The 24,054-nt window shown below is 39.5% G+C and overlaps 2 protein-coding genes and 1 long non-coding RNA gene across 4 annotated transcripts; 1 reads left to right on the top strand and 2 right to left on the bottom strand.

Annotated features, from left to right (window-relative positions):
• Positions 1 to 5,164: 5,164 nt before the first annotated feature.
• LOC116926547 lies at positions 5,165 to 6,095 on the bottom strand. Its single transcript, XM_045167145.1, has 4 exons — positions 6,045 to 6,095; positions 5,705 to 5,943; positions 5,472 to 5,631; positions 5,165 to 5,414 (listed from the first exon to the last, which is right to left on the bottom strand). The coding sequence occupies exons 1-4, from the start codon at positions 6,076 to 6,078 to the stop codon at positions 5,299 to 5,301; spliced, it is 549 nt and encodes a 182-aa protein (XP_045023080.1). The 5' UTR covers positions 6,079 to 6,095; the 3' UTR covers positions 5,165 to 5,298.
• A 218-nt stretch (positions 6,096 to 6,313) lies between these two features.
• On the bottom strand, positions 6,314 to 7,444 carry LOC123467068. 2 transcript variants are annotated; one of them, XM_045167142.1, is made up of 4 exons: positions 7,159 to 7,444; positions 6,931 to 7,096; positions 6,660 to 6,849; positions 6,314 to 6,587 (listed from the first exon to the last, which is right to left on the bottom strand). In XM_045167142.1, the coding sequence occupies exons 1-4, from the start codon at positions 7,307 to 7,309 to the stop codon at positions 6,387 to 6,389; spliced, it is 708 nt and encodes a 235-aa protein (XP_045023077.1). In that variant the 5' UTR covers positions 7,310 to 7,444; the 3' UTR covers positions 6,314 to 6,386. The 2 variants fall into 2 exon arrangements, with proteins under 2 accessions (XP_045023077.1, XP_045023078.1); XM_045167143.1 differs by having other exon boundaries at positions 6,314 to 6,584.
• An 8,585-nt stretch (positions 7,445 to 16,029) lies between these two features.
• LOC123467070 lies at positions 16,030 to 16,980 on the top strand. The gene is made up of 3 exons (XR_006641605.1): positions 16,030 to 16,371; positions 16,432 to 16,719; positions 16,785 to 16,980. It is a non-coding gene; the product is annotated as an uncharacterized LOC123467070 (long non-coding RNA).
• Positions 16,981 to 24,054: the final 7,074 nt, after the last annotated feature.

Here is a 24,054-nt window from a genome sequence, read left to right as displayed (position 1 = left end):
TTTTGTTTTGTTAACGATTGTTCAATGAAGTTCCAAGAATCTTTGGTGGTGGTGCTAGTGTCCATTTGAGAATAAGCTCCTCCCATCGCCGGAGGGGTGAGTCACTTTTACAGTTCTAGACTTCAGGGGTCGTATTCCGAACGTCGACTTAGACTTGACTTGGACTTGACTTAGGCGTTTTTCCTACTTGACTTGAAAACATTTTCAGACTTTAACCGAAGTTGAATTCCGAACCAAAAAATTTCAATTCAAGTAAGAAACTTGGACTTGAAAACTCAAAAGTCGAGCATTAAAACTAAGTTAAGTCTCTCGAATCTCAAGGTACCTTTTTAGGTGCCTTGAAACTGACTTACGGGCTTAAGTTCTATAAGTAGCGGTGAGAATAGGCAGTGGCGTTGCGTTTGTTTACACAATGGCCGATTATTCTAATGACGTCATTGATGAATTCTTAGAGGATATGCGTAACCCTATATTTTTATAGTATAAAAACTATATAAATAGTTATATATTATTTTTATATAATAATATTATATATTAAAATATATATAGTACATGTAACTATATATACTATATATAGTTATATATAGCTATATATCGTATAGTTATATATTATATATATCTATAACTATATATAGTATATATAGTTATATGTACTATATATATTTTAATATATAATATTATTATATAAAAATATTTATATTTATAAATATAGTTATATATATGTTATATATAATTTTATATAAGGTTTATAAAAACCTTTATAAAGGCTTAGTTTATAGTTAGTTAGTTTAGTAACGTTTTCCAAAAGTTCCAAAAGGGTGTAGGTTTCATTTTCAACCCAAATATCACGCTGCCTTTTCTGAGCTTTATCGCGACTCATTTTAAAAACAACTATGTAAACAAAAGTACAATCACAGCAATTTTGAGTCACTTTGCGTACAAGTTCCAACTTCTTTTTGCTATGACTTAGACACTTAAAATTCGTCTGCAACCACGAGAAGAATTTTGAGCAACGTCCTCTGCCATTGGCTAAGTTGCCAATTTCAAGTCAAGTTGCATTTTAAAGTCAAGAAAAAAATCTAAGTTAAGTCCTGGGAAAAACTTCATCTTTTTGTGTTCGGAATAACACCTTGACTTGAGATTGAAAGTTTTTAACTTTAGCTCAAAACTTGACTTGACTCGGACTTAACTTAGATTGTTTCAAGTCAAGTTTTCCTTAAGTTCAAGTCGCCGTTCGGAATACGACCCCAGGCTTGAACTATTACATCCAGTGGGCTATGAAAATATGTACTTGTAAAAACTGGAAAGACTCTCACTTGCTTTTTGAATACGACAGATACAGCATACAGGACAACTCACTGTGCTATTATTTTGTATTTGGACCAATAAACACATTCTATTAACATATCTATATAAGTTTATGTTATTTCCAAAACTCAACAAAAACAAAACTGAAGCAATTTTAAAGTTTATTTGTTGCTGCACTACCAGGATAAAATAAAATAATACGCGTCAAAATAAAATATTCTGATTAGTCGGACAAAAATCCGGTCTCAGAAATCCGTGTAAAAAAATCTGGACTCCGGAAAAAATTAGAAACATTTCTAATTTTGAAACATGGATTTCTGAGACCAGATTCCTGACTTTTTGGAGAAAAAATCCAGGAAAAAAAATCCGGACTCCGGAATCCGGGAAATAAAAGTGTAGTCTGAACGGGCCTTTAGTAAACTGCCTCTGAACTTTTGGCTGCTACCTCCAGCCTGGCTGAAATTTCATTTCGGAATCCTTCTTCCTGCTATAGGGGCCCTCACTCCGTTCGCGAAGTTCCCCATTAGGGTTCGGGCCCGGTTGCTATAGAATCGCGGCAACCTGCTCCTGATTAGATTCGACGGCTCCCGGAGTTTTAACGGAAATTAATGTGTGTAATAAATGAATTATTCTTAAGAATAAACAACAACTATAATAACCTAATTGCAACGCTCGGTGAGAATAGTTTTTATAAGTTAATTTTTTTTTAAATTTTGTGCAATATTAAGCTTAATGTACAGTGTTCTGTCGAATAAAACATTCGAATAAAATTTTGAATAGAATAACGCAAAAATTCGAATATTTATTCGTTATTCGTCGAATAAAAATTTTGTTTATCCGTATTCGTTATTCTTATTCGTTGTAACTCCAAATTGTATCATTTCGAATACAATTTCGAATAAGTAATATTTTTTTCAGCAAAAAATCTCATTTTGATTGCTGTTTAGTACAAATATTTTCTATTTTGAATGGCCTAAATTAAATTTTTATTCGATTTTCCAGAGCCATAGACGCGTTGTTGCTCCACCATGGTCTATAAACTGGAGGTCGAAGAACTGTCGTCTGCTAGGGCTGTTTTTCTCGTCTCGTCTGCTAAACCTTGAGAAAATTTTGTGGCATCCGCTAGGGGCGCTGACTACCCGGGTTAGTCATCATTTTGCCGCGTAAACCATGGAGAGGGATGGCTGAGTGGTCTGAAGCGTCTGAATCATCGAAAAATCGGTTTTAAGCTAAAATAATTACAAATTAATTCATGTTGTTTATCTATCTTTCAATATCCCATGTAATCAGCTCTAGTTTATTTGTTTTCATTCGATGTAAATGACACTATGAGCATGATATGTGAATCCCCAAGTCTTATGCAGTGCTATTTTCTCTTAATCTAATATTTTAACATTTCCTTGCAATTGGACAAAGAAGATGCCGAACCGTTGTTATGTCCCCGGATGTAAATCTGGTTTCCCAGATTACCCAAAATATCTTGGTAAATTTACCATGTTTAGTGCACCTAATGATGGAAAGTTATTGAAGCGTTGGAATGAATTCATCCCCAGGAAGGGAACTTTGAGACCTTCTTCTAAAGTACGTTCACTTTATTTTGCAAGTGACGATGTTTTCAAACAAACAACGCCTTCATAAGAGACTCCTTTGACCAGATCATCGCTACAGTTGCGAAAGTTGGTTGGGGGGGTTCCCAGGGTTCCCAGGGTTCCCAAAATTGGCTGTTCTGAACACAACCAACAAACGGTCACTTTCTTGATTTTTTAATATATCTAACGAAGGATATTCAATGGACGTCCAATGGATGATCCTAAAGAACGTCTAAAAAACTGGACATTGGGATGTCCCGGTGACATTCATTAGACGTCGAATGGTATATCCCGCTTGGTTCAAAAAGACGTAGCTAGGATATCCCTATGACGGCCGAATGTTAGTATGGCAGTCGTCTTTCAATTACTTTTTTGTGTTTCCAATTTAATAAAAATATTTCGCTTCGTTCTATGCACATATTTTCATTTTCCAAACCTACTTCTCGTTCTAATATTTCTTTTTGTAAACTGTTCTTCTTGGTAGTAAAACCCTCGATGGATTTCTTTTTCAGTTACAGGAATTTCTTCTTCATATCGCAGCCACAACATTCACACAATTAGATCAAAATCATCTTTAATCGTACCTTAAAATGGAAAAATAAAATAACACTTTTATAAAATATGAGTGTGATAAGTTGATTTACCCCCCCCTCCCAATTGATAACCAAGAAAATTTACCACAAACAAAATCTTGGTGGGCTATATCATCTGTTTTTTATTTCATCGTTGCCTTCCTTTGTTCTTTATTTTTTTCTCTTTTTTCACAATCGGTTAAAATTTGAGGAAGAGCCACATTAATTTAGTAATTAAAATATCTGCATCCTCTTACGTTCTGCGAAGATGTCCACGAATTTTCATGCGTTCCTTAGCCGTAACAGCTCCCGCCTCAATTCTTTTTTTTGAAGAAGCTGGTTTTCTTTTCTAAAAACATTTGCTTTAGCATTTCTTCCAATTTAGTCTGAAGACAAGAAGCAAGTTTCCAGGCTATCTTCAATCGCTTTGTTAGAGTAGAAGCTATCTTCATATTTTTCTTGGCATTGAAGTACAGAATGTGGATCTCATGGAGTCTCGCCGAACTAAGTAACATGAAGTCAAACGAATGTTGTATTTGCCACAAACAAAAAATAATGCAACAAATGATGACTTAAATTAAACAATGTTTTACTAAAACCAGAAGGGGAATAAAAATTTATCAAGACTCGGAGCAGCATCTCAAGATCTCTAGGGAAACCAGGGAACTCAGGAAACTCCTCTAACGGTGCCCAGCTCCGGGAGCTCATCCGATGTAAACTCATCTAACGCAGATTCTGGGCAGCGTTTTATATCTTTGCGCGAATTACTCCTCAACCGGACTGCGCATCTCCGTATCTTCCTTAGAGCGGACTTCTCCTGATAGCTTTTTCACTACGATCGCAGCGTTCTCCAAGGAGCGAGTGACTCATATCTGCGAAGAGATAGCTATACTCTCCCTTTTCAGTTTTCACCGGCAACAATAATAAGTACATTCATTTATTTAAATGTATGTATTTAAAAATTGGACTTACTTCCACGATACATTTTCCTTGTTTTAAGGGCAAGCGATGAGAAATACGCAAATCCTTGTCTTGTTCCTCTCCTAACGTGGCTGCTGATTTCGTCTTCCAGTGGCCAAACCAGAGCGCTTGACAATACCAAACGTGAGTTTTCCCGCACTGATCTTTTCCCCGTGCTTTCTTATATGGCACTACATCACCTTCAATTATAGTTTTTTCGACTAATGCAATGGATACATCACAATAAAATTTGAATGATTAGATAGTGGATATCTTGAACTCTATATCATATGAAAAAACATTTTTTTATTCAAACCGTTTTTCTGTACGAATTATTTTTACGAAGACCTAGAAATCCGATTTTCCCCACTTATCATTCCTGGCGGGAAAAATTAACAAACCCACATAGCATAGGTCGGTTCCACGGACATCCGTAGTTTATCCAACACGGACTAGGGTGATAACCTATGGACATCCGTGGAACTGCATTAACTCCGGTTTGGACGTCCGTCTGATATCGATTGAATATTAGAAGACCTTCCAGGAAGATACCGATGGACATCCTAGGGTGGTTCATCCGTGAGTGATAAGGATATACTGGGGATCTCTGCACAATGAAATAAAACATAAATAAAAACAAAAATGTAAAAATTTAATGAAAAATAAATAATTTGATGTACAACAATTGAGTAACAACGATGAATTTGTATGTATTCTGAATGGTTAAATGCCACAACCATAAAAATTTCTTCTTCTGACGAAAAATACATAAAAATTCGGAACGGTTAAATACCACAAACATAAAATAATTCTTCTTCTGACAAAAAATACATAAAAAATAAATAAAAGACACAAGTATGTAAGGTAAATTATACACCCCTGACTTCGTTATTTTTTTCTTTGTCCTTGCAATGACGCAACAATGCCTGGATCATCTTGATGGCATCCTGCTCCGTTACCATTGGTTGGGTCCTTTTTGCAGCCGCTATAAGTGACAAATTTTAAAAAATTGCATGAATTTTTTTATTGTAAATAATAATACTTATTATAGATTTTCCCACGTTCGTATTTGATAGGCATACGTTTCCTCTCTGCCCATACCAGCTGAAGAGTTTTCCTACATCCTTAGTGCGCAGGCGCCGCGTGATAAGCCGAACTATGGTCTTTGGTTCATTGCCTCCAATACCGATCAGATGATTGTTCTACAAAAAAAAGTTTGCAATTTTTAAGTGATTAGGCTACTAAATGAAATAGACTACACATGAATGTACATACCAAACATTTTTTAATCCATGGTTTCTTGAGCTCGTCGTCAAATTTCTTAAAGTTCTCCATTGTGGTTAGAGGCAGCATTTCGGCAAACAGCTCACTTTCATCATCTTCTAAATCTTTTTGCTTCAGTGCAGTTTCTATGCGTGTAAGCCGGTCCAGATCTGCAGTACTTAAATAGCCTTGGTCACGCATATCATGTGATAGAGATATCATACCGCGCTGCATGAATTCATCGCGGGATTCTTAATAAAAAAAAACTTGCACCATACAATAATCAAAAAGATAAAAAAAAGGAAAAAAACATACCACCATGGTTAATAGTAGTTCTATCAGAGCCATTTACTATGGTTACCGGACTCAACGTTAATGGCTTCCATAAGCTTTTGTCGTCGACTTGTGTTGATAACCTCACATCAAATCCTGCCACCTAGTGGGCGTGTAACGATACTATGTGTCACGCGCGACGCGCCACCCTTGCTGAGTTGCTACCCACATTTGAAATTTCCAACAACATTTATACATTTTGGGGCACTTTTATCTATTACTTTGCTTGTTTACTACCTTAATTGGGTTGTTTTTGAAGATACACAAATAAATATTTTATAACAAAAGTTGAATTGAAAGCAACCGACTGATTTTATTATGGTGTCCACATCGATTACATAACATTTTGAAATGCAATACATTAAGCGAGCTTTCCTTCCTTAAATTTAGCTTTTACTTTAGCTTTTTGCTTGGACAAGAGGAGGTTATTCAGTCTTTTCGCTTCAAAGTGATGACGAATCTTCGTATATTCCATTACCATATAAGGAATCAAGGCTTCTCGATGTTGTTCACAGAATATGGGGATATGGGCTTGCTTATCAAAATGAGATATCACCGTCTTCTGGATAAAATAAATGAATTAGAAAAAAACTACTTCAAGTAACAAGCTATGCTATGTTAATGAAAGAAATACCTTGGGTGTTACTGGCTCAATGTACTCGACCAATAAATCAAAAGATGTGGAAGCAGTACGAAGCGACTGTGGTGGAAGAGAAGAAGTGACTGTGGGAAGTTGGTGAGTAGGAATGACTGTGACTGGCTGAGAAACACCGTGTTCATTGACAGCTACACCATACAGGTCCACAAGCTGTAGCACTTTACTCCTGTGTTCGGATAGAATGTTTGGACAAGAACAAATTAAATGAAACTGGTCGTTCAGATGAGAAGACTGATCCAACACATACCTCTCAGTAGTGAGTAATTTACTAACACGAGACCTTTTCAGAGGGGGCTGGTTGACAGTTATAGGAACATTTTCCAATATGTGTAGTGTGGAAGCCGGTAGATTGGTAGCATAAGTCACATCTTGCAAAGCTTTTTTCCTTACTTTTGGTTGTTCAATGCCAACTTCTGTATAGAAAATTACCCAATTATTTTAAAATAACTATGCATTAACTTAATATTAAAATTACCGAGATGATACTTAGGATTTGAACCTGCACGTAATGTCCAGTGGGTGAAAGGATGAAACAAACCTAGAATATCGTACCCTTTGACAATGTCAGAATCGTCAAAATGGCGATTGCACAGCCTCGACCTTTTCTGTAATTTTACGTTTGGCATTAGCTCTTGCCATGTATTCAAACTATTGCTTGGCACTCCAAATAATGTATAACTCTCTCTATTTTCGTCGTTTCCTGAATACCTATTAATGCAATTGGAAACTACACAGTTACGTGACGATGGCCTAGCTTTCGCCATTTTATGTTTTACGTTGAGACTGAGAGTTTGCGACTATCACCGCTAGATGCGCTCAGACTTGTGAGGTATCTGAGGGGGGCGGAATAGAGTTTGAAGGAGGCATGTCCTTAGACGACCCATCAAGACGACGCCGTCTCCGAGAGAATCTTCCGCCATAAGAGTCGTGTAACCATAGTAAATGGCTCTGGTTCTATATCGCCTGTTGTTAGCTCCATATCCATCTGATATCAACAGCGGGCTCTTTGAAATGGGGGTAGTAGTGTAATTTTCGGATGTAGGTGAAAAAGTGAAAATGTAAACAAAAAATTGGAAGTTTTAAACTGTAAACAGAATTGGGGACACCGATGGAAAAGATTTGTCTTGGCATATTTATACGAATTGTGCATGGTAAAAGAGCAGCCTTACCTGAACAAGACGGAAGAGGTGGGGTAGGTGGAGGCGGAGGTGGTGGGGACTCTTCCTCAGAATCTTCACTCCAGATGGGAGGAGGCACTCTTTTTGACGGCGGTTTTGGCCTAATAAAACTGTTGTCGAATGTTTTCTTCGCCTTCCTGACGCTCCTACTTCTCCTGTCCCTTTCCGAATCAGTTGTTAAAGATTATTCCATTTCAATTGCTTTTTTTCATTCCTTTTAGCTTCTTCATAAGTATCTGGCCGCAAAATTATGATAAAACAATAATTAGTAATTTTAAAATAGGGAATGAATGGCACTATGAAACAAAACCCACCGAAGGCTTTCCTAACGCGGGCAGGATGTGTATCCCATTTGTCTCTGTCTGGTTCATATCCCAATTCAATAAATTTACCACCAGCCACCATTGGCCACCAGCAGACTTCGCCGTCAAGCCAAGACGTGGGTACAGAGGCGACCCACGGATCATCAGTACCCTCCAAAATAAGAAAATTCATCTAAAAACAAGAACCAAACACAAACATTTCGGATTAGAACAAGTAAATTACTGTTCCAAAATTATTACCCTAACCTTTTTAGCTATTAAAACTATTACTCTACATTTTTATAAACTGGATTTTGTGCAATGTAACACATATGAAACAGAATACTTTGAATTTTTAATATGATAATATGATGTAAAAGAAGAAAAATAAAAAAATGCTCAGATACTTCTCAAATTTGACAAAAAACAGAAGTTGAACAGAATTTTTGTGACGTAAAGCGTATTTAGTTAGGCTTTTCCATGTAAAGTGGGACAACTGCAAAAGAATTTCCAGTCTCGCATCCATTGCCTTTAAAAGTCGGCAGCATTACTGCTTTACATTTAAATCATCCAAATGCCAAGCTTTTAAGCCTTTGGCATACGTTATGTAAATTTCGTACAAAGAAGAAGATATAGGATAGGAAAACAGGTTAGTTTTACGGCGAAATTCTCTGCCAACAATGAAATCCCCTTCCCGGTTTCTGATTATATTGTCGATCAAAACAATAGACAAATTTTTGAGAAAAACACAATTGTCGGGTAATTTGCAGCTTATAAACCAGGGACCAATTCGCGGGAGCGAGACTTTAGACCCCTTCGACATAAGACCCCAGGGGGGTCTACTTTAGACCCCCACGTTGCGACGCAAGACCCCCAACATAAAAAAAATATTTGTATTTGTTAATTAATGGACAACGCAAAACCCCTAGCCCCCGACGCAAGGTCCCTGTGTCTTTTTTTTATTTAATGTAACCCCGACTTAAGACCCCGTGCCTTAAAATGTCTTCATATATTACCGACTTTAAGTCCCTGTCCCCCGACACAATGTCCCTGTATTTTTCGCCATTAAATATTATCCCGACTCAAGACCCCATTTTCCAAAATGTGCCAACAATTCCTAACTTTATACCCCAGACACAAGTCCCAGTAATTTTTGCAAACGAAATATTTTCCCGACCGAAGATCCCCTTGCCTTATCATGTTATAGTAACATCTACTTGAAGCCCCGCTTTAAAACCCCAGAAATTTTAAATTTACCTAAAAAAATTTTTCTTTTTCAAAACCATCTTTTCTCCCACACTTAAACAAAGCGGCATCATTTGTAGGGATTACTGACTCGAGAATAGATCGCACACTTCAGCTTTAAAATATCCTTTAAAAGGATCTTAAAACAATCATTAATACATCCAGGCATTTTTAGCAAAAGTTATTGAACAGAAAACGGATTACGGATAGCTAAATTTGTTTTTATTCGAATTTCATTTTATGGGTCAGATGAGGAAAGAAAACAGATCATACTGACGAATAAATAAAAGTAATTCAGGGAAATTAATTGAAAATTTGAGCGACTGGAGTACGGCAATAAAAGCAGGGATTGCGGGCAAATCTCTCAAGCTGCTCGGCACATTGGTGGTAGACCGTGTGCCCACAAGAAATAAAAATTTTATTCTTTGGATTGATGGTGCAAATATCACAAATGTGCGCTGGCTGAGGATTGTGATGGTCAGCAGCAACAACAGGAGGGGCCACAATTACAGGCTCAACAACAGCAGGGGTAACAATTACGGGCTCGACAACCCCAAGAGCAGCGGCAGCCGCAACCGGAGTGCGACGTGGTCGACCTCGAGGTCTTGGAGCCGGAAGCTCTGCAGCAGCAAGCTCCGCAAAGGCTCCTCCCGGAATTTGCAACTGGCGTGGGTGGCCTCGGGGTCGACGTAGTGGCTCGTTACCCTCATTTAAATTTTCAATGAGGATTCGACCTGGGCGCCCACGGCGCCGAACCGTTCATCGACATTTTCAGCTGACAGCCGGCGTCTACGAACAGGTTGACGATGAACTGGAGCTGGCTCTTCAGCAACTATACCAGCCAGGCCCTCTAGATCGTCATTTTCTGGCGCTGGACGGGCCAGTACATCGGCTGTTCTATCAAGCTAAAAAAAAAAGAACAAGGCTGTTATAACAGATTAGAACAAAGTAGTCTAGTTGAATTTAACCATTGCCAGAGAATAGAGTTACCTGATCGGGTTCGAAGAATTCACCCGCCACATCGAGAAACTCATATATCTGAATTGCGCCGGATGTTAGCTGTTCCGTTAAGGTCTTGATGTTACGGTCGCGTCGCTTGTTCACCAAACGTTGTGGTCGACGAATCTGCTGTGCTGCCCGAATTGCAATGAAGTCCTTCTCTGTATTTTCATTAAATTCTTGAATATGTTCTAGTGAATGAGGAAAAGAACGCATTTATAGTAAAATTAGAAAACAAATTGCAAACATGTGTACAAAATTTACGTATGAAAGACCAGAAATTTTGATGATGCGGACCGCAACGTGCGTTGAACCAGCGATTAAAGGATTCAACTTCATTGTTGGTTCGATGATCGTCGCCAGAGACGCAAAAACGTTCAGGGCCTTGGTTTGTGAACCAATATCCTCCCATATATTGGAAAATTCTCGGCAAGAAGAGCATTTTCGGTACGGTGTCTTATATTCTGCAATGAGAAAAATGTTAAATTTTTCCATGGATTAAACCCAATTATATCACTATGTTTTACCTGGAAACCTTCGTAGGCTCAATTCGACGGTAGCAATGCGAGGGCAATTAGCATCTTCACGATACTCCTTATGACCCCACCTGATCTATAGGCCCTTTGAAGTCCTTCTTTGCAGGCTCTACGATAAATATAGGTAAATTTAAAATTTCGGGGGTTTTAAAGCGGGGCTTCAAGTAGACAGAGTTGCCGTTCGATCACCATTTGGTGATCGAACGATCTCGATCTCGATCTCGATCTCTTTAAAAAACTGATCAATCGATCGCATCGAGCAGTGAATGAAAAAGTGATCGATTGATGATCGACGTTGATCAAATCGATCGTCTGAATTTTTCCTCTTGTATTTTTATATGAAAGAGTAAACAAAATACACAAAGTGAAACATTGTTATTTTCTGTTGTTTCCAGATGTTTTTGACGGTTGATTGCCCCATTCACGGCAACAAGCCCCATTCAGCTTTAAGAAAACTAACATTTCAAAATTTAAATCAGAGAGATTACATCTTTTTGCTGTGAAAATGAGTCCTGCTGTGCTGAACAATCTTTCGCAGGCAGCTGAAGACGGCAGGCCACTGTTGTATTCTCTGGTAGAATAAAATAAAACAAGCATAAATATATTTGATAATTTGGCATGACAGCTTGTAACTATTACTTGTAAATCATCCTGATGTTGGGAAAACGATCTAACAAAGAGATGTCCTGTGAATCTGATATTGATATCAGATATTGCTCGACTTCGTCGATTTCAGTTGACGGCCTCCGATTGTATCCATCAAGGAAGCGCTTTTTTTTCGGTGATTCATTGTTTTGGATGTTAATTGTAGAAGATCTATTGAATTACCAACATAAAAAAGAAGTGTTATATTATGGGAAAGTGTAAGCAGCGTAGTCGTGTAGACTATGTAAAACATTGAAAGAATTGCGGACTAGACAAGTAATTTGACAAATCAAAACACATATCTAACTTACGTAGACTGACTGCAGTGACTGGTCTTCACACGTCGAACTGCTCCTTTGAGTAATAAAGTATACGCAGCTTTGGAATCGTCTTCAGCCCATACCATTTTGAACATTGGGTCAGAGATACTTGCCATTATTAAATGATGCTCGTTCATTAAGTGATTAAATCTGGCGTGTAATCCGCCAAGAACGGCAAAAACAAGGGGACCACAGTGATGAATAGTGGGATCAATTAAAAACTCTTCCATTTTTTCCACAAGTAGCTTAATTGTGGGTATAACACATCCTATACTCATATTTTCTTCATTTTGCAGAACATCGAGTGCTTGAGTAAACGGTTCCATTATACGAACGTATTCTCCAATAAATTCCTTTTCTGACTGCGTTAAGGGAATCAATCCAAAGTAACGAAATGTTTCTCCTAGCTCCGTACTTTTCGTGTTAGAAAATTTGAGTACACAGTTCATGGCGTCATAGAAAGCATTCCATCTAGTTTGATTGTACAAGATGAAAAGCGAGCCTAGTTTTTCTTTGATGGTATCAGAGGCCAAGGAACTTCGAGATTGCTTACTCCAAATTTTCTGCAATTTTCTATCAACTTGTTTTTTCAGTTTGTTGAAGGTCACATTCGTTATTTTAGAAATATCTGTAGTTGCTATTAGATTCAGGAGATGACATGGACACTTAACGTGATAAGGCAATTTGATTCGTTCTCGGCATTCATTTTCTGTTTCAGAATCTGCATCTTCATTGTCCACTAATATTTTTTCTTGTGCATGTTCTTGAAAGATTTGATCTAAGTCTATGTAGACAACGTCATCGTCATTCTCACAATCTTCGTCGTCATAATTTTGCAAATCGTCTTGATCCTCAGTCAGTTCATTCCCTCCGAATACTTTAAAAGCTTTGAGGAAGTTAGAGCCACTGTCAGTTATCATTACATTGACCTTGTCAATAATATTGAATTCTTTGTGAACATCATTGATTACTTTTGCAATCACGTCGAACGTGTGTCTGTCTTTTACTCGGCGAATCGCTACCCGTATAGCGCAGGATGTCCAAAGGACGTCCATTTTAAGTCCCCACATCCCAATCGTATCCCAATACGTAACGGATTTAAAATGGACATCCGTCGGATTTGTGATATGGGGAGAGAAATCGACATGGAAAGGTTACATCCAATTAACATCCCACAAAGAATTTGAAAAAGACTTTGTGGGATGCAAAGCGTTTATTACAAATATTATATTCTGCTATAAATATTTATAAGAAATATTTTCTTTCTATAGATTTTTTATCTTGTCACTATTCAGTTTTTGGACTTAGAACAATTGCATGCCCTCATTGGACGATTCAGTGTGATTCGAACATTCGATATCGATCAATAATATTGATCGATACTTTATGTAGTCACTCATTAAACAAAGGGAAAATATTGATTACATTTTCATAAAAAGATTTTTTTTTAGTTTACTAAATAACAATTTTTTATGCAGATAATTCAACTTTTTTCTATTTTGGAAAAAATTAAAAATTAATACGAATTTTGGCAACATGTTTCTGCATTCGTCGAAATCCAGACCCGCCATTACTTGTCGTCTTTTCTTCGAGCGGGAGTGTGGTACAGTCACATACTATCTTTAGTGAAATTTTTTAGACTTTCTGTGTTGATTTTGAAGTGAATTTTCTTCAAATAAGTAACTCTTTTCTCGGATAATTACACTGCGATTTTTTCTACGATATTTCAAAGAGTCCATGGTATGTAGAATTCTTTATAATTGTAAATATACAAAATTCTCTTTTTTCGCCAGCATGTTAAACGTGGTGACCATGTGCTTGCCTCGTGTTCGGCAATTTTTTAATTTTCAATTTTTTGGTTAACCTTACCTTATTGCTTCTTTTTTTTGGTAAACTTCAAAACGCATTCCATTACTCATTTTAATGTAGTTCTATTTTTGTATATAGATTTCCTCATGATGGCGGGTGACTTTGATATATCTTCTAATTCATCGTCGAATTCTTCATCTCCATTTCGTTCCCCTGCAGCATCAACGTCATCATCACGATCAGTGATAACCAAAAAAGTAAAAACACAAATTAGATATAGGCCTTACAGTGCTAGATATAAGCGTAAAAGGGTTCAAAAAGAACTTAATTCCCAAATTTATATTGAAACTAAATGTGGGACGGCACCACCGATCCCTCATTTGTCATCAGAATCCGACGAGTTGTCATCAGATGATGATTTCTATAGCTGTGTTGATGTTGAATCGAGCGCATCATTTCAAGACTTTTACGATTCTGGTAGACTTAGTGATTTTACCCCTGATTCGTCAGATACTGATGATGTGGATTTTGATGATGAGGATTTTTTAGTACGAAATATTTTATTGAGACATTATGAAGACGGTAGTGGGAAACAGGGAATTTTTGACGACAATAATGTTGGAAATGATGAGCGTCCTACATTTAGGCAGCTGTTCTCTGTTTGGGTAACTATTTGGGGAATTTGTCAAAATGCTGTCGATGATCTACTGTCTCTATTTAGAAGTCAGTCTTGGGGATTAGATTTACCTAAAACGTGTCGGTCCCTTTTAAAAACTCCGCGTTCTGTCAATGTAAAAGATATACCGCCTGGGAAATATCATCATTTCGGAATTCTGAATGGAATAATACGCATACTAAATTTAATTTCAGAATCAGACATTCCATTTGAGATCTTTATTTTTGTCAACGTAGACGGCCTTCCAATCGCAAAAAGTAGTGGGAGCCAATTGTGGCCAATCCTAGCTATGATTTCAAATATTCACTTTCGACAAGTGTTTTGCGTTGGGCTTTTTCATGGTAGTGAAAAACCGCATTTCTCGTGTGAATATCTTGCCGATTTCATATCTGAAGCACTTAATCTATGTAATAATGGTTTTACGTACAAAGGTCGCCCTCATATTTTAAAAATTGATGGTTTCATATGCGATGCTCCTGCTCGGTCCTTCATTTTGGGGGTTAAAAGTCATTCTGGTTACTTTGGTTGCACGAGATGCATACAACAGGGAGAATATCTTGGCAGGGTTGTCTTTTTAGAGCGTGACTCTCCTGCGAGAACGGATCAATCGTTTCGGAATCGCCAACATGAAGATCATCATGTCGGCGATTCCATTCTTGAAAGACTTGATATCGACATGGTAAAGGATATCCCCCTTGACCCTATGCACTTAGTAAAACTTGGTGTTAGTAGAAAATTACTCTTGACTTGGATTCGTGGCCCATTACAGCACAGACTGCTCAAGTCGCAAGTTTTAGTGTTGTCATCTCGATTAGAGGATTTACGAGATTATGTCCCAAAAGAATATCCGAGAAAAACCAGGTCATTAAAATTTGTTGATCGAATGAAGGCAACGGAACATGGATTTGTTCATTCTTGTGTCGGTCCCGTAATTTTTATGGATAGTTTGCCCCCTCGCGTTTTTAATAATTTCTTGGTTTTTCATGTGGCTATTACTATTCTTTCATATCAAGAATTTTGCCATACCCAGAATGATTACGCACGGGATTTATTAAAATTTTTCGCGGAAGAAGCTGAAGAAATCTACGGGTCAGAATTTTTGTCTTATAATGTACACAGCCTCATACACCTTCCCGATGACGTTTTGCGTTACGGCTCACTCCCAAATTTTTCTGCATTTCCATTTGAGAATTATATGCAGACTTTGAAAAAACTAATAAGAAAGAGTGACAAGCCCTTACAACAGATAGCGAAGCGTTTGGTAGAGTTGGGAAATTTTGACTTTGCCAAAAACAAGAAGGAAGTGTCAGTTCACAATCGTGTTTTCCGTTTCGAGCATGACAAAGGCCCCTTACTGCCCGGTCTCCGCTTCCGTTCAATAATCCAGTACAGGGAATTGAGGGTGGGTCCATGGCATTTGACTTGTAAAATTCCGAATTCATGTATCTATCTGAAGGATATGACTGTCTTTTGCATAGAAAACATTATTAAAACAGAGAACAACTCTTTATTTATTGGTCGGCGATTCAATCAAACAAGTGATCTCTACTCTTATCCTATTAGATCTTCTTGTTACCACATCTATTCTGTAAGTCTTTTATCTGACCGCTTAGAGGCCTTGCCAATAGATTTGTTTCAAGTAAAAGCTGTTCAACTTCCTATTCCTTCACGAAATGGATCTTTTGCAGTATTTCCTTTGCATTTTGAAAATCACCATTAAGTTTAATGAATTAATGTAGTATTTTGTAAATTTTTTGAAACCTTTTTTAGCCTAAATTTGCAATTGTCGAGGAAATCACTGAAGATGTTGATGATGTTGACAAGTGGGTGGAAGTTGTATGTGAGAGTTGGTTTGATGGTGAATACTGTTTATTTCCTCCGAAAAGCAAAGAAAAATATATTACGACTTATGTAAAAACATGTCATCAACCAGACTCAAGTTGGGTCAAATATCCTGCAAAATTAATCAAAACATATGGTGAGAGAGTAAGTCCTTAATTATTTCATTGTCCTGTGTTTAAATCTTGTATTCATTTAGCATCTTACGATGAAGCAAGACAAAAACTCAATAAAGCAGTTAAGGGGGATGATCTGTGTACAACCGACGCAGATGAAAGGAAAAAAACCAGAAAATCGCGAATGTCAAAATTTTCCCGAGAAGATAAAAATGAAGATGATGACATGGCAATCAATCGTTCAAAGAAAACATCTTTTAAAAGAATTCGGCAATTCCCGGCTAGTGGCAGCGAAGACGAAATGGCGAATTCTCCTGTTCCGCCAAAACCACCAGCAATTGCATTAGCCAATACCAAGCTTTCCTCACAAAGTCAGATTACAGTCCTTTACTTTTTTTTAATTCTCGTAAACTAATGTTGTATAAACGTAATTTAGGCAATCTACAATCTCAACGTTCTTGCATCAAAAGAACAAAAAGTTTGCCATCAAACAGTAAGAAGCCAACCAGAAATGAGAATGTGAGATGCTTTCCTGAAAAGCAAACAGGTTTGCGAGATACAACTAGCAAGCCAAATGACTCGTTTAAAGACGACAGCGACATACTTTCGTTTTCAGGTAAATAATTGAAATATTGATTCAAAAAAAATTTTTACGGTAATTTTGTACAGATCGAACTCATCATTTTTCCACTCGATATCGTCCTGTAAATTACGGGTATTCTGTTCCAGAATTTGGAGATGAAGGCGAATTTCAGTCAATGGACACTGATTTGAACCAGTCAAACAGTGAAAATCCAGCAAACACCAGAATTAATCATGCGAGACATGGATCTGAAAAGCATAGTTTGCAACCTAATACGTCCAGCAACAGCATTGACACAATTGAAGATGATGGTAATATTTCCAAAAATATTCAATTACCGTTTTCAGGTGAATATTTAAAATACCAGCACTATCAATATTTATTTTTTTTAACCCAAAATGTATCAATTTACAATTAATATTGTTTAGGCCAAGCTGCGCATTTTTCTACTAGACATCGTCCAGTAAATTACGGTTACTCTGTTCCATCATTAAGCGATGAAGAAGACTCTACGGACACTTGGACTTCTGCTATGGAACCTGAGAAAGCAAAAACCAAATCGTTTCATGAAAGTGACACCAATCATTCAGTTACTAAAGCAAAATTAGCGCTGTCATCAACAAGTATGGCAGGTAGGGCAATTTTCTTCAGATTTTTCGTATCAAATGGAATATAAATCTTTATACGGCACGATTTTCATTTTTAGGGAAGTCAGATTCATACAAAGGAAAGAGTTTGTTACCATCATCCAATAATAAACAGCAAAAAGTGCTTGGTCAGGATCCCAGTCAGCTGTTTCTCATCGTTTCCCCAATGACAAAGTGGCTTGTGAATCCCAACCCCATTATTCCCTTTACGACAATGACAACGCATCTCCGAGATCCGAGCCATATCATTCCCGATACGACAATAACAAAGCGTCTGCTGTTTCTCGATCTCAAAACTCACTCAGAACCGTTAAATTTCGAAATAATGGTAGGTTATCTTTCTGGTATTTAAAAAAATAATTATCGCTGTATTAATGGCAATGCTAACGTTCTTTATTATTTTCAGAAACTTCGTCACAACTCTTACATCGAGGCATAGTCAAAGCAAACTTTGGAATCCAGGATAATCAGAAGTTAACAAGTGGATTATTTGAACGAATGAAGTGGATGGATTTGGCTCTTCAAAAGAAAATTTTAAATGATGAGCCAGAGCAAGATGGTTTTAATTTCGAAATCTTCCCTCTCACTTCAATGTTGAAATTTGAAGAAGTGAACGACCAGCTCAAGCCTTTTCATGCTCGAAAATCTTTAGTAAGTATAATATGTACTGAAAACTGTATTGAATTCATGTGTTCCTCATTATTTACATTTTTTTTTTCTAGAAAGAGAAACTTGCAGTAATTGGAGAAAAAAGTCCTGCAAGTGTAGTGAGGAAAATCCTAAAAAAGGTTCTGGATAAGGAGTTCGGCAAGCAATTTAGCTGGTACGGGCGAAGAGGAAATTGCAGCTTGGGATCCTCTCTTCTTGGAAAAATAATACTAGGTACGAGATAACAATTTTTTTACTTTTCTCCGCATAAACTAATACCAGAAATATACTTTTATACCAGAATCCGCTACTTCTAGTAAGACGTTACCCATAACAGAAACAGACGCCATTGACGCAGCAATGTCTTGGCTTCGCCATTTAAAGGATAAGAAGACTAACGCTAATTGAAACATCAGCCCTATCAACCGTGGTTTCCTCGATCAACCAAGAACATTACATTTTAATTATTTTAGTTATGAATTTAGGCGATTTCTTTATTCATTGTCTTTTCTTTTAATTAACACAACTAAATTGCAATTAGCGGTTTTCGTGTTGAATTTATTCTGTTTGTATTTATTGTAAGAAATACAGTTTCTCGGTTTTTATATGATATTTTAAAAATTATTTAGAAAGCACATTCACGTTAATATTAAATGAAAGTTAGAATTCAAAGCCCTAGCACGTCTAATTTACATCCAAAACGGTAAAAAATGCAACGTCCTTAGGACGTCTTTAAGATAACTTTTGGGTACTAAACGGGGCGGTCATAGGTAGAGCAAGAAGCCGTCCATGGGACATCCATAACGGACATCCATTGAATGTCCTTTGGACCGCACTGTGCTATATGGGTAGGCAAGCACTGCGTCTCTTTAAATCGTCCCCTTTCCAGTGGACTGTCATCCCTAAGTAGCTCCTACGATGAGCTGTCCACATGTCAGCGGTGGTACACACATCAGTTACGTTTTCCAGGGCCAAGCAGAGTGCAGTTTTCGAATTTGAAAAGTTTTGCTTCAGTTTTTCGGTAAAGAACGTTCTCTTTTTTACTTTTAACTTTCCAACAAGGCCTCCCATGAGCCCGAGAAAACCTTCTTTCTCAACTATCCTTAAAGCATTCATGTCGCTTACAATAAAATCCTAAGAATAAAATTACGATTACTTTCTTGGAGGTTAACTTTAAATCATGAGAGAATGATTCTTACCATGATTTTGTCGTCCAAGTCGGCTTGAGTAACAATGGGCTTAGAGGTCGGTGGCTCTTTTGTGTTAACCAAATGTTTGTCAATTACTGTCTTAGCACCAAACACATCTTTCCCTGAATCGCGACGTTTATTTAACAAACTCTGAGTTTTGTGTTCTTCTATTTTTGAATTTAAGTCGGGCAATCTTAATTTGTGGAAAGACTTTGAAAATAACAATTATTATTTGTACGTACAGTTGTAGAAAGTAAAAGAGCATTTAAATGTAAATCTACCTCAACATGTCTGCGAACATTATGAAGAGTTGTGTGGTTCACTGTAACGGTTTTGTTTAAACAACCCATCAAGCACTTGTAAATCGTAGATTTCTCTGTACTGCTAACTTTTTCAAAATAATCTGGTGGGACAAATACTACATATTTCTTCTTTTCTGCAAGTGCAGGTTGACTCTCAGTTCTGAAGTGGAAATTGAAAATGTAATATATTTTCTTTAGGATACAACATTTCATTACTTACAAATCAATGGTAGGCGTAGGCCTATGCCTATCATCTTTTGACGTTGAAGGCTCCACGTCCACACTCATCTCACAGTCGTTAAATTCGTTACTTATGCAGTATTAAAAGATTTGACTATGTGCTATGTCTAGAATCTAGAATAAACTGAATGTTACTGCAAGTCTGCAACACGTGAAGTTGCATAAATTCACGTCGTCTGAAAAAGCAGACAAATTTAAAAAAAAATTATCAACCTAGGTGGCGCAAAATTCGTCTTGATCGAGAAATATCTCGATCATGTGACCCTTTCGATCTCGATCTCGATAACCTGCTGTGATCAATTCGATCGCCTCGATCAGGGAAAATTGATCGATCGATCCTTCGATCTCGATCATTTCCATCGATCGCGGCAACTCTGCAAGCAGATGTTACTATAACATGATTAAGCATGGGGTCTTTGGTCGGGAAATTTTCGTTTGCAAAAATTACGGGGACTTGTGTCTGGGGTATAAAGTTAGGAATTAATGGCACATTTTGGAAAACGGGGTCTTGAATCGGGATAATATTTAATGGCGAAAAATACAGGGACATTGTGTCGGGGGAGAGGGACTTAAAGTCGGTAATATATGAAGACATTTTAAGGCACGGGGTCTTAAGTAGGGGTTACATTAAATAAAAAAAAGACACAGGGACCTTGCGTCGGGGGCTAGGGGTTTTGCGTTGTCCATTAATTAAAAAAATATAGATTTTTTTTATGTTGGGGATCTTGCGTCGTAACGTAGGGGTTTACGGTCGACCCCCCCTGGGGTCTTATGTCGAAGGGGTCTAAAGTCTACGTGCCCAATTCGCATTTCCTTATATTGTAGCGCAAATGTACTTTGTCGCTCAGCCCCGGATGCTGAATGGCCTAAATGTGGTCAATGGATTTTGCCGCTCTGGCCGGATGTCAGAGGCCTTAAAAGCCCTTCTATGGCCGGCCAGAGGAGCAGTTCAGTGTAGTGATTCTGTGTAGCTGTAGTCTTGTTAGTGCTGTTTAGTGCTGTCGTGTACTGCTGTGTATCGTGTAACCTGCCTACGAGTAATACACCCAGTGAATCAGTTACATGGTGGAGATGCTCTTGTTTTGTCACTAGTCAAAGACACGTTTGACTCGGGTAGGCGTTCGCTGTGAGGGGTCTCTGGAAAACGGACTCGGCAATTTATTGCCGGGCACCAGACCACAGCAACGGTCTGAGGAAGCGTGGTGTTGATAGTGGGATCGCAGCAGATCCTCGAGTGAATGTCACACGGGAGAAGTGTGATAGCAGACATGGGGGGGGGGAAAGCCATAGGCGGGCAGCAGAGGAAGTGGCCTTGGAAATTCACACTTATTATTCGGGTGTGAGGGCAGCTACACCTCTGGGGCGATCGCAATTGCAGGCAGTAGACGCAACATCAGCGCGGGTAAAGTGCCGTTCAAGAGGCCCGCCTGGAGAGGCAAGTGAGTTTACTTCGGGGCTGAGGGTTGCGTGTTTGCCCAGTGAAGTGTCCCGACCAAGGGAAGTTCAAGATCCGGCACAATTCCGGTCGGATTCCGAGCAACAAGGCGAGGAATTTGAGGAAGCACGGAGCGTCCAGGATTATAGGAATCCAGGAGCGGAAAGTGTCGTGTCGGAAGGGACTTACGAGCCGAGGGCTGCACGTAAGCAGTGTAAGGGGGCTTGTGAGGAAGGGAATGGACGAGATGTGAACGTACGGACCAGTGCGGGGGACGTAGAGCGACAGGAAGAGCGGCTTATTGATCGGGATCAAGGATCGCTGTCACAGTGGAAGCGGACGGGTGACCCGAATTCACTTGGAACGCAGGGGTTAGTGACCGGGAGCCAGGAAGTGTGTCAGGTGTCGGCACAAGCGGAAGACGTGAACGGCGAAAGAAGCGCAGCGGGCGTGGAAGCTGATACAACTGGGGTCATCGATCGTTTGTCAGGTACCGATAGTAGCCATCTGTCGGAGGCGGGAGGCTTGAGAGGAAGAAACCCGCGTGAAGGCCTACGACTAAGAGCGTTCAGTACTCCGCAGGAAGCGACAACCGTGAAACACGGACGAAGCGGGTTCAGCGTCGGAGGATCCTCGAGCCGACAGTCTCTGGAGGATCCCGAGCTAGATTGGGATCCGTTTTTGGAAGAAGAGGAGGACATGGCGGACCGCCCAATGTTCCACTACAAGGAGCCCGAAAAGTTCCGGGGCACGCCCAAAGAGAACGCAATTGAGTGGATAGACCGATTTGAAAGGATCGGCCGCCATAATCGTTGGTCAAATAACGATCTAGCAAGGGCTATCGACGTCTCGCTCGAGGGTACTGCGTACAAATGGATTGTAGGCCTTGAGGCAAGAGACGCCCGACCGGATAACTGGGAGGACCGGAATATTCGCGTAGCCGCGACGGATGACGAACCGGAGCACTACAGAGAGGTGAGAGGGCTCAAGACGCTGTTCCTCAAGCAATTCGTGGCGGTAAATCTGAAGCGGCAAACGGAAAGGAAGCTGCGGATGAGAGTCTAAGGGATGGACGAGGATGTCACGGAGTACTACCATGATGTCATGGACATGTTCCGCATTGTGCAGCCAGACATGGCTGAAGAGGTGCGCATTGATCACCTGTTCAAGGAGCTGAGTCCAGCCCTGTACGAGAGGCTTTACGTGTTGGGGATCAAGACGTGTGATGATTTCCTGGAGGAGGCCAGACTGCACGTGGATGCCGTAGAACAGCCTATGAAAGAGGCTATGAGGATAGGCGTAGAGAGCGTGAGAAGCCTGCTGTCGGAGCAGTAGGCCTTGATCAAATGCAAGACCTACAGCATCAGATCCAGGAGTTTCGGAACGAGCTAGCCCGGGCAAGGGATCCTTCGAAGAAAAAGGAGAAAGAAGGTGGAAAAGGTGATTGGAACAAGAAGCCGAAAAAGAAGAATCCGATTCGCTGATTTAATTGCGATGAAGAAGGGCATATCGCGAGAAACTGTCAGAAGGAAAAGAAGAAGGAGAGTAAAGCGAAACCCAAGAAACCCGAGGGGGAGGATCCTAAGGCGGCCTGCGCGGTGATTGACGGAGACCAGACTGCTAGAACGACCAATGGTGATCGTCAGCCAACTAAAGAAATTTGGATTGGTGGACGGCCGGGTCGACACGGGAGCGATAATTTCAGTTATTTCACCATCATTGGCGAGTAAATTGAAATTGAAAATAGTCCCGTGGGAAGGTCCGATGGTCGTGACGGCTGATGGACAGCCGATGAGCCCGATTGGAAAAGTTTCCCTCACGGTCACGAATAAAAACGCGTCCGTGGAGGGTGAAGCGCTGGTTCTGAAGACATTTGGGCCGGAATTTATCATGGGTAGGAACTTACTGAAGGGTTTCCGAGAGCTGAATATTTGCTTTAGTGATCCGCCAATAGTGGAACTCGGAGCCATCCATATGGAAGCAAGCAGTGGGAAAGATGCCGTTAGAAAAGTGACAGCGACGGTGCGTGTGACGGTGACGAAGAGAAGTGCGGTGCCAGTGAAAGTATCGATCCCTGAGTCGGAAGGGAGTGACACGATTATGCTACTCAGACCGTCGAAGAAACTGCTGCAGAATAGTGGACTTTCGGCGGGTCACGCGTTGATTGACTGCTCGAAGACGGAGGCGTGGGTCCACGTGATGAACGTTGATCATGCGGATCATGTGATCCCAACGGGTACGGCAGCACCGATTAAGCAGCTGCCAAGGAGACGTGCTTGAAGGGAGCGGGAACTGATTAAGGATGAAGTCAACAAGATGCTTAAGCAGGGAGTTATAGAGCCTGCTCAAAGCCCGTGGTCATCGCCCATTGTCCTAGTGAAGAAAAAGGACGGGAAGTCGCGATTCTGCATTGACTACAGACGGCTGAACGAAGTGACAACAAAGGATGTTTACCCACTCCCGCGCATAGACGATGCACTATCCAAGCTGGAGGGAGCGACTCTGTGTAGTGTTGTAGACCTTTAGATTGGATACTGGCAGGTGCCAGTTGCGGAAGCGGATAGGACAAAGACAGCTTTCGTCACACCGGATGGCCTCTACCAGTTCCGCGTGATGACGTTTAGATTATGCTCAGCTCCGAGCACATTCCAGCGGCTGATG

The sequence above is a fragment of the Daphnia magna genome, unplaced genomic scaffold (assembly GCF_020631705.1).
Source record: "Daphnia magna isolate NIES unplaced genomic scaffold, ASM2063170v1.1 Dm_contigs141, whole genome shotgun sequence".
Taxonomy (NCBI): domain Eukaryota; kingdom Metazoa; phylum Arthropoda; class Branchiopoda; order Diplostraca; family Daphniidae; genus Daphnia; species Daphnia magna.
Note: the sequence above shows the minus strand (reverse complement) of the source record. Positions and strands in the feature narration are given on the sequence as shown.

Coding starts and splice junctions, on each gene's coding strand:
- LOC116926547 (XM_045167145.1), bottom strand. CDS start 6,078: ATGGAAGCCATTAACGTTGAGTCCGGTAACCATA. Junction 5,632..5,704: donor CATGGATTAAAAAATGTTTG/GTATGTACATTC, acceptor TTTTTTTTGTAG/AACAATCATCTGATCGGTAT. Junction 5,415..5,471: donor CGTGGGAAAATCTATAATAA/GTATTATTATTT, acceptor TGTCACTTATAG/CGGCTGCAAAAAGGACCCAA.
- LOC123467068 (XM_045167142.1), bottom strand. CDS start 7,309: ATGCCAAACGTAAAATTACAGAAAAGGTCGAGGCTGTGCAATCGCCAT. Junction 7,097..7,158: donor AAATCCTAAGTATCATCTCG/GTAATTTTAATA, acceptor TTTTCTATACAG/AAGTTGGCATTGAACAACCA. Junction 6,588..6,659: donor TTGAGCCAGTAACACCCAAG/GTATTTCTTTCA, acceptor TATTTTATCCAG/AAGACGGTGATATCTCATTT.